At 44.4% G+C, this 10,660-nt stretch overlaps 1 protein-coding gene across 2 annotated transcripts in view; it reads left to right on the top strand.

Moving 5' to 3' along the window:
- Positions 1 to 10,660, top strand: part of HSD17B4 (hydroxysteroid 17-beta dehydrogenase 4) — a 242,148-nt gene that overhangs the window by 12,491 nt on the left and 218,997 nt on the right. The window contains exons 1-2 of one of the 2 annotated variants that reach the window (XM_018557310.1): positions 573 to 664; positions 3,845 to 3,898. In XM_018557310.1, the coding sequence (XP_018412812.1) occupies positions 634 to 664; positions 3,845 to 3,898 (85 nt within the window). In that variant the 5' untranslated portion in view covers positions 573 to 633. Of the gene's footprint in view, positions 1 to 572; positions 665 to 3,844; positions 3,899 to 10,660 lie in introns of those variants that run through there. The other variant, XM_018557309.1, reaches the window with a different exon arrangement.

The raw sequence follows: 10,660 nt of genomic DNA, 5'->3' as shown, positions 1-10,660 counted from the left end.
CACTCCAGCTGTTTTGGAACTACAAGTCCCATGAGGCATTGCAAGGCTCTGACAGCCACAGACATAACTCCCGGAGGCAGATGCATGTTGGGATTTGTAGTTTTGGCACAGCTGGAGTGCCAAGGTTCGCCACCACTGGTCTAATGACATACTGTTGGAGCCCCTGAGGCTTTACAACGTTACCCTTGATTGACAGCTGGCTCTGCGTCTCTTGAGCCAGCTGTGCCTGCCCCCTCCTCTGTCTGTCCCTCCAATGAGCGCTGGAGGAACCGAGAGGGGAGGGGGAATCTATGCAGGGAGAGGTGACAGTCACTTCTCTCTGCAGGGAGACGACCGTGAGCTGAGTGATAAGAGGTTTGTGATCGCTCAGTTCTTGACCTATGGAGCCGACATGTGACAGCTGCAGTGTCATACGCCAACTCTAAATATTGGGAAGAATATATTTTTGTCTCCCAATACTTCTCCTTTAAGCACAAGTCCATCTTGCTTCAAACTTTCAGAGGAAAATGATAACTACAATTCCTAGTTAGCCTTTGGTTTTCTTTGGAGCACTAGTGCAGAAAGAGCAAAGTGTATTTCTCCAAGATTTCCACTTTAAGTGTTTTGTCTGCACCGAACATTTCACTCACAACCATGGTTTTACGGCTCGGAAGGCTGTCAGCAGGTTTGCAAAACATATTTTTATATTCATAAGCGATTAGCATTGTTAGGTTTGTAGCATGCATGTTTGCAAATGCGTATACTGTTGTGGTTAGCATGGAGCCCCATTCATCTTCTTTTGGTTCAATCAGATTTTATTAGAGATTTTCAGTACAAATCAAGGAAAACAATCATACATATGATGAAACAGTTATAGGTATAACAACAAATACAAAAGGGGAGGGGAAGGGGTACTCCCGGAGAGGGATATCAAGGAGCAGAGAAGGCTCTTCTCTTATCTGACCCAGACGGGGCAAGAATGCAGGCCCCAGAGTCAATAGCTGTAGATACCGGTAGCTAGGAATGCAATGCAAACGGCATTCTAGTCATGGAGCAAGCCTGTACACTTCGTAGATGCCCCCACTCGAGAGCTCTAAGGCCACGTATATATGACATCCAACAGGAATTCCCGCCATAGTGAGATAGCTCGAGTAGGAGGGTCATATGCAGCAGGACATAGGATATGGGTGTCGGATAGGAGGCATGAGTCTCATCTTCTTTTAACGTGACCATTCTCTTAAAGGGTACGTAACCCTTAAACTTGATAAGTAATGCTACAACCCTCTTTTTACTAGCAACCTGGTGATCCTGCCAGTTCCCTTCCTTCCTGTTGCTTGACGTAGGCATGGAAAGGAATATGTCCTAGCATGGTCAGTGTGACCCCTTACACAGCCAATGCAAGCCTGTACTTTGCCCTATTCTATAGGTAGGGAGTGTCTAAATAGTGGTCATGTGACAGCTATGAAAACAAGGACAAAAAAGGTATTCAAAATGTTTTGCTTTCATTTTTATTAAAGTGATGCGCTTTAATATAGTTATTAGATTGGCATAAAACGTTTTTATCCAGAGGCTTCACATACATTTGAATGGCAGTTGACATAAGATCATAGCACTTTACTTTACATCTTGCTTCTGAAATTGCACTCAAAAGTATATCTGTGAAGAGAAGCTGCCATATATTAGACTTTCTTAAAATGCTGGTTATTCTGATCCACTGGCTTAATATTTTGAGTCACAGACTTTGAACAAGTATACAGATATGGACTTTTCTCTGACATTCGTATTCTGTGTACTTGTTCCAGGTCTGAATTGGATCAATTATAAAGGAAAGGCCTTTTGGAGGTTTAGCGGTAAACCAATTATAGTAAGCCGAGCTGAAAATGGGCAGATCCTTCCCTAAGAATGACCAGTGAGTCTCTTTACCACTCCTTGCACCAGATACTAGGGCCTGCTTTGAAACTCAGTGACAGCAGCGCTTTGATCTTTCCTCTGCTCATAGAGGCATGTCACACATTTTCAACAGCTTGGGCTGTCTGAGACACTTGTAACTTCCCCACCCCCTGCCAGGGCATCAGAAATGGCCCAGCGGTCACAAGTAATGCTCAAAGTCCAAACTAATTATTTTGTTGGCTCGTCTCTAGTGTTTATTCTCAGTGTCAGTGTCAGGATGAATGTTACTGTGCAGCACTATATTCTTGGTGTAGCCCTTTTGTATAGTTTTATGTGCTGTCCAAAATCGAATATGTTTTCAGAGCCTCTAACTCTATATAGGTTCCTACTACTTGTGTTGGAGTGGAAATTTTTTACCGTGACCATAATAAAGTTAGAATTAAAGGAGAACTATGTGGTCAGGGCTTTTCCCCATAGTTCTCCTAAGGGTCACGGGAGAAGACAAACTAGCGTCCTCCCGTAACCCAAAGCTCAGTATACCGAGAGCTACAGCTCGCGGTATACTGAGACGGCGCAGCCGGGACGGATCCCGACAAAACTGTCTGGATCCACCCAGCTGCGGGATTGACAGCTGGCTCTGCCTATCCAGAGGTAGAGCCAGCTGCTCCAGCCCCCTCCCCCGTCCGTTCCGCCAGTCAGCGCTGGGGGATCGGACAGGGAAGGGGGGAATACCTGCAGGGAGCCGTGAGTGGCAGTCACAGCTCTCTGCAGGGATAGATCGAGAAGTGAGCGAGCGACGGTATGTGTTCGCTCACTTCCCGATCTACTGAGCCGACCTGTGACCAATTCATTGTCACAGGTCGGCTCAGATTATGAGGCTGAGTGAAAATCACTCGCCTCATAATTCTCCTTTTAAAGACAATTACGTACACCTGTATTTTTATTACGGTAAGTACTGTTTTGGCATCAAAATTCAGCCCACTATAAACCAGAGACCAAGCTGTGACAACATAGCTTCTCAGGATGATTAACACCACAATGGTCTGCTGTGGGTATAGTTCACAGCACACACAATAGTCCAGCACACCATGACAGACAAAGAAGATGCATCCATAAACAAGCCTCAAGCGTCCTTGTTTTGGCCAATGGAAAGCAGTATAATCTGTGACGTCATATGTTGTCGTCATCCTTGCTTGCTTATTGGGGATCACTGGGGTCGTAGGGTTTGTTGTGGGCCCTCATCATCAGGATTATAAGTCTCCACATCCAGCAAAGGGCTACACCAAGAATATAGTGCTGCACTTCTATATCCTCCATTTTGTTCCACAGGCCTGAAGGTTCTAGGAGGAGTAGACTAGATGTTAGACCTTAAAATGCTCTAAAATGCTTGTGTCGCGTATTTTCAGGTGCTCCCATTTAAGTCTATGGGGCCTAAAACACATGATTCTGCCTGTAAAAAAACAAAAATTGTACTTTTTCTGGCAACAATTTTCACAAAACAATTGAACTACCATTGGATATAATGTTAATCCTCATGTTGAGTGTTGTTATAGTGGGCTGAAATGCCCAACAGGTCATGACCAGGAGCTTAGTGTAGTTGACATCTCCAGATGCTTGCATGTGCTTGTAGAATGCAGCTAGACTCTAGAAAAACATGGTACTGTGGTACAAAGAACGATCTACTCTGGCCTGCTGCCTTCTGTACTTTGCTATTTGTTGGTGATGACCCTATAATAAGGTGCAGGAAGGGTCGGTCCAGAGATGGCACCTAGGCAGCTGGTTACTGTTTTCTTACCAGGACACTCTGTGATGGAAGCTGCATGCAGGCACCCGGAGGTGCAATCTCCCCTCTGTGAATGTTGATGATATATCTGTTATTTGCCTGTGGGTTTGCTTTGGAGCCAAAAAACTGTTATCAAAGTTAAACATGTTCCTTTTTATTTTAAGAATGCCAATTTATTGCATTTCATTTCAGGTTTGGGAAAAGTGTATGCCCTGGCCTTTGCAGAGAGAGGAGCTTCTGTTGTAGGTACGTTATTACACCTTTCTTTCTGTCAGCTGCTAATGTGACCTTTGATGTATCAAGACAAACAACTGTTTCAAAGTTCAGAACTGATGTAGCTTTTTGATTGTAAGTAAGATTGCAGCATGGATCATTCAAAGAGCATAGTACATCGCTGGCTAAAATGTATTACCAGATAAATAATGATCAATATGTGTATTCACTAGAACTAAACATAAGCATGTAAATAGGAGCCGCGATGGGTATTTTATGTTGGGTTTAAATAAAATATGTCTTACGAAAAACCTGGTTTAATTACATTGATAAGATCAGTCTATTAAAGGAGAACTATGGGGTCAGTGTTTTTCCCCATAGTTCTCCTTAGGGTAACGGGAGGACACAAACTAGCGTCCTCCCGTTACTCTAAGCTCAGTATACCGCGTGATGGATGTCAATAGTTGGAATTATCCACTGGCTTTTTCCATTATGATCTTCCCACTGGACACATGATAGTGCCTCCTGCTAAATTCTCCATAGTGTTATGTGAATGCAAAATACAGCAGCAGAGATGTTGAAAGAATCCCCCTTTGAGAAGGACTGACGTTGTCCAGAGTGAACAAAAAGATACCAAACATGCCAATCATTAAAACTGCACGTGCCTGTGTTTTACAGGTCATTAGTTTGTAGATAAGTGATTTATGGTCTTAGAATTATTGCTTTCACTCCCACATGCATGGACATATGTGGTGCAGTTATCTTTTTCATATGTAGCCTCACCCAGCACATGTTTAAACTAGCATGTGCATGTATGTGAGGACAGGGACTTTAAAACATTCTTTGAGGGTTGTCAGGGATCTGAACACCTCCAGGTGGTGCTGGAGCAGATCCGGCAGTTCCAGTGCTCCCCTGCAGGTGTCTCCAGGCAGCCAGTGGCTGTGAGGGACCTGAGCGCCTCCAGGTGGCACTGTGACTCTGGAACCAGGTCCTGCACTTCCAGGGCTCACCTGCAGGTGTCAGCACTTAGGCACCACCTGATGCTGATCTGGGAGGGTATTTAATCCCTCCCTGCAGTGAGCCTGGTGCCACAGTATTGTCGCCATTACCTGTTTCCTGCATCCTGGTGCCTCCTTGTACCCTGACCTGTCTGGTGTGGTCCGTGGCTCCCCTCGTGTTGCCTTGCTCCCCAGGTTCACTTGTCCTGTTACCTTTTGTGTATGATTTATGTTGTTTGTTTAGTTGGCTATTATTAGTTGCTTGTGGTTACTTGTTTTCAGTGTGTTGAATAAACTATATGCTCATAAGCATTGTCTGGTGTGGTCACACATTTGGTCCTCCCGTATAGATACCTGTACACGGTGTGGGGACACCTGTGCACGGTATCTTGACAAGGGTGTTTTACATTTATTGTTTTAACTTCTTAAAGCCTTTTTTTAAAAACTTTTATTACTATCAGATAGGCGGCTCACAAGCACTTTTAATGGTGACAGGTTGTCTTTGAGGAGAAATTAGGGGTTGACTAGACCCCTAATGTCTCCTTGGTACTTCACTGAAGCTGATCAAGTACAGATCATAACAGTTTAGAAACCAGGAGTGGTGACAACTTTGCTTCCTGTTTTATTCTGCATGGAGGAAATGTGCGAATGGATGTTCACTGGTAAAGCATAAATGGGGCACCGGCACTCCAAATCTTGAATTGCGCATCTTTTATTAGCAAAAGCGCAGCACATTACAAATGCAACGTTTCGGGCTCACTCAGGATCCCCTTCCTCAAGCAAGATATGTCTTGCCTGAGGAAGGGGATCCTGCGTGACCCCGAAATGTTGCATTTGTGAAATGCTGCGCTTTCGTCAATAAAAGAGGCACAATTCAAGATTTGGAGTGCCGTTGACCCATTTATGCCTTACGTATGTAACGGCGCCATCCATTGGACACCGCAGCGCCCACCGGTGGTTTCAGCACATAGAGATCAGGAGTGCAATGGGTTCATGGAACTCTGGATGTTCACCGGTCTCCTACCGTCTTTCAGCTGCCATCCACCATGCCGAACCCGGGGGCAGCGCCGGATTTACTCTCCCTGCTGCCCCAAGGCCAGGTTCTGCAATGCGCCCCCCGCCCCCCGAATCAACAGAGAATGGCAACCGGATGTCAGGGGCGGCAGGGTTCGTTTTATGTTATTTTATTGGTTTTTTTTTATTTTTTTTTTTACTTTTTTACATTTTTAGCTTATCGTTTACTTTTTTTTTCTTATTTTTTGTTATCTTATTGTTTATAATTATTTTCTTATTTTTACATAATTTTCTCTTATTTTTTACTTTTTAATCACCTTTTTATTTCATTTAATTCTTCTTTTTTTTAATTAAAAAAAAAAAAAATTCACTTAGCTAGCTCCTGTGTGATAGCAATAAAGTTAACAAGCCCCTCTGTGTTCATTGTACACAAGGAGCGGCAGGGTTAGTTCTACCCCTGCCGCTCTGCTCCCCACATCGGCGGTCAGGGAGGATTTACAGGCTGCACACATTTTACACATGATCGCGGCGACATCGCCGCCATCACTTGTAAACGAACAAGCGGCTTCCCCACACTACATTTAGTCCTGCCTTCCCAAAGCAGGACTAAATGTAGAAGGCAACTTGGCGCCTGGAACTTTATGTTCTGGGCGTCTGGGGATTCCACACTGCTGCCGCCCCTCTGCACCCTGCCGCACCGAGGCCTGGCCTCGGTGGCCTTGTGGGGAATCCGGGCCTGCCTGGGGTTACAATAGTGATCGCTTGTGAAAGTGCTTGAGTGGCTATAAAGCAGCCGGAAACACTTCCAGTGTACAGCCAGATTCCCAGCTACTAAAGACTGCTCACAGGGCCTGCTGCTGCCGATGCTGCTGAAGCCATTGATTCAGTATGACAATCAAGCAACTAAGATCTCTCCGAATGAGAGGTCAGCAGTGGTTGCTCTCATATTGGCTCAGTACAAGTTTTCTTTAAAGCAGAGTTTCAGGTAAAAACAAAAATTCCGTACTGCAAGGGTTAAGTGCTGGTTTTTGTTTAGGTGCAAACATAAGTTATACACATAGAGCCGGCTTGGTGCTAGACCGGTCCCTTTCACCTCGCTCCTCCTCCGTTGCAGAGGTATAAGGTCCCATGAATCATCATGTTCTATACACAGTGTAAAGGATGCTGAGGGACATACCATCGCTGCAGCAGAGGAGGAGACAGCCAGGGGGGAGCCTAAACAGACCCCTGATATTTCCCTTTTTAAAATGAGATTGAGGACACAGAAGGATATTTATCAAAACTGGAGCAGATGTGTATGGCAACCAACCAGTGCCTCTCTTTCATTTTCAAATCTTAACTGAACACACTGAAGAGAGAAGTTGATTAGTCACTATGCACAGCTGCTCCACATTTTGTCTGCTTCAGTATTGATACATTCCTCCCACAGAGTACTCAATCTCTTTTTCTGCTGCCCCTGTTATGAATAAACAGGAAGTCACTATACTAAGTGTTTCTGTTCATTCATAACCTGTGGAGATAGTATGTTTACTATGTCAACAATCATGAATGAACAGGAAGTGATGTAGAGCACTTCCTGTTCATTCATAATTGGGGATACAGTAAACATACTATGTCCTCAATTATTTAGACACACTCAGCGATCGCTGTGTTTGTACACCGCTCTCCATCCTGACTCCTATAGCTGTCACAGGAGGCTGAGCTGGCGGTACGGGGAGGAGAGCTCAGTCTCTGGCACCGCGGGCTCGGCCTCCTGTCACAGCTGCACCGCTCTCCACCCTGATCTGTCACAGGAGGCTGAGCGGGAGGAGAGCTCGGCCTCCTGTGACATAGCCACTGACGGCGCTTTCCTCCCTGCCCCGCTTAGCCAAATTGTCACTTTAATCTTTCCCTATGGTATCAACAATAAATACGTGACACGTTTTAACCCTCCCGCACTCTATCCAAAACTATAAAATAGATATGGGTTGACTTCTGCTTCAACGCTACAGCAGTGAGTTTTTAATGAGCTCCAAACAGATGAATTTATGCGGCCATTTTTGTAGTGTACTACATTATTGTGAAAGGGTACACATCTTGCATCAGTGACGGGATTGTTCTGGTGTTTCCCAGCATCCTCAGCACAGAAGAAGCCTTTCATTCCTAGTGTACATGTTGGTTAATGTTAGTATTTGCCGACATTACTTTCTGGCATTTACAAAAATCACTCAGCTGAATGATACCATACAGTTATAGTCACTTTGATCCCACGTCTGGACGCCGTGTTCAGTACAGCAATTCAGGGCCAAGCTGGAGTGCTAGGTGCCATAGCAACAAGTGAGTTTTTAGTTTATTGGAATAGCCTTTCTGAAAGAGAAATTCTTTTTATTTACTGCACTTATTTTATAAAGCAGATGTAGCAAGTTTTAACTAGTGCAAAAAATTGAAGCAACACTGTAAATAAAAGAGTAGTCAGCCTTGGCACACACCTAACCTTTTACTTTGTGATAAAGACAAACCGATAAACAGGACACTCCTGCACAGAGGCAACGTTTCCCACTAGATTAATGCACATATCTGGAGGAAATATACAGAGTACACAGGGGTGTGGAATTCCTATCGCCCGACGCCCAGGACATGCAGTTTCGGGCGCCGGGCGAGTAGTTTTTTTGTATACTTAGCCCCGCTCCAGACAAGCAGAGCCAAGTGTACAGTGTGGAGCCGCCGCTCGTTTTCAAGTGATCTGATCACTTGTATGAAACGAGAGGCGGCGATTCTGTCCACACCGCATACCCTCCCCCTCCCCTGTGGTTTTCGGGGTCCCCGCTCCTCTAGCGGACCCGAAACCACGGAACATGAGCTCACCATAGAGCAGACGAAAAGCTGAGGTTTTTCGTCTGCTCTGTGTTATCACTGAGACAAGGTGCGCTGTGATCACAGCGCCACCTGTCTCAGCTGTCAGGAACTACACAGAACATCAGTTCTGGGTTTCAGCAAGATTGAAGGAACAATACACATGAATCTTGTATTTAAACAAGATTTGTTTCTCCCAGAATTCAGCATTAGGGATACATTGAGCCATCTATTTGGCATACAGTGATGAACATATTCTTGGGTGCAAGCTGAAATTGTAAAGTCTCACAAGAACATGAATGTGCTGTATTAGGTCTGTGCTGTGGTGTACATATGAATTCACAGCCTATACATTAAAATAGCACATAGAAAAGAAGGGCTTATTGTAGACCTACACACTGACCACTCTCGGCCTACGTCACTGTATATAAATGTCACATAAGCCTTGTGCTTTGCAACATATGAAAATGATCTCAGGATCTTTGTTCACTCGATTGTGCCGGAATAGCAGCCTACATACTTCAAATATGTGCCATGGTGGCTCAGGCCACTCTCCTCCTACAGCACCTGAGAGCACTAAGCAGTAGGGTGATGGTCCTACTGAGAACATAACTACCATACTTTAGGAAATGCTAGGCTATTCCAGAATCTCTTTGGTATTGGTCTCCATTCCAGCACTTGTATCTGTGGGGGACTATAGTGTTACTGATGTGCATTAAGGCTTCATTCACATCTTTGCGTTGTGGGAGCGCGTGCACGTTGCAGTGTTAGGTGCAATACAGTGCCATTTTTTTTTTTATGGCATCCCCACACACCTAGCCATCACATATGTGTTGTATCACACCACATCGCATGGCAACCTATTACCATGCAATGGGGTGTGACGCGATTTTAAAGAAAAGATGAGTGTGAATTAGCTGTGGTAGACAGTCCATTTAAATAAATGGTCTTCGCTACCACAGAGCACTACGATGCACCCTTCAACAACTTTTGCGATGTCTCATCGATGAGGTGTGAATGGGGGGGGGGCTTAGTCATCAAGGTCGCTGTTTGTGCTAGTGGCATTTCTTAGTAGTGGTGTTAAATTGCTGTTAGACATGTCATCATGTTGCTATGTTATTGCACTGTTATTACATGTTATTATCACAACATTAAAAGGACATGCACAAACATTACAGGGTAAGTAAAGCAACTTGTGACTTTTATAATAACTGGCTACAACACTGCTCACACATGCACAACAACACTACATAAATTCCAATGTTGCTATGTTATTGCACTGTTATTACATGTTATTATCACAACATTAAAAGGACATGCACAAACATTACAGGGTAATTAAAGCAACTTGTAAAATTTATAATAACTGGCTACAACACTGTTCACACAGGCACAGCAGTGTAAGCACAACAACACTAGATAAATTCCCTAAATCTCCGCAGGAACATAGACTACTATCACACTATCTACATAGCAAGTCATGTAAGAGGTTTTTCTCTTTGGTATAGGATAGATGTCGCCAAAAGGGCATAGGTACAACACAAGTCATGTAAGGGGCTTAGCGTTGTAAATTTAATTAGATGGCTGCAACACTGTACAAAATAAGTGCTGCAGTGTAAGCATAGTACATAATGTAATATACCTCTGCAGCAACATAGTCTTGGAGGGCTTGTTCACACCAAATGCAGACCAGATCTGCATGAGTTTCTGCACACGCAGTGCAGTGGGTTGTGCCGCATTTTTGCCACGTTTTTGATGCGCTCCGGGCCGTTTTTAGTTGAAAATAGGCTTTCAGTGCGTTCCAGGCCGTTTGCATGCGTTATTGATGCGTTTGCATGTGTTCCAGAGCAGGTAAAATAGGGCTTGCTGCAGTTTTTTTACATGCTCTGGAACTGAACGCTGCGTGTGAACTAGAGCCCAAAATACCATTGGAATACATTGCACAGTTTTG

Source organism: Nanorana parkeri, unplaced genomic scaffold (genome assembly GCF_000935625.1).
Source record: "Nanorana parkeri isolate BGI_ZX_2015 unplaced genomic scaffold, ASM93562v1 scaffold279, whole genome shotgun sequence".
In the NCBI taxonomy this organism is placed as follows: domain Eukaryota; kingdom Metazoa; phylum Chordata; class Amphibia; order Anura; family Dicroglossidae; genus Nanorana; species Nanorana parkeri.
This window is presented reverse-complemented; position numbering and strand designations above follow the sequence as displayed.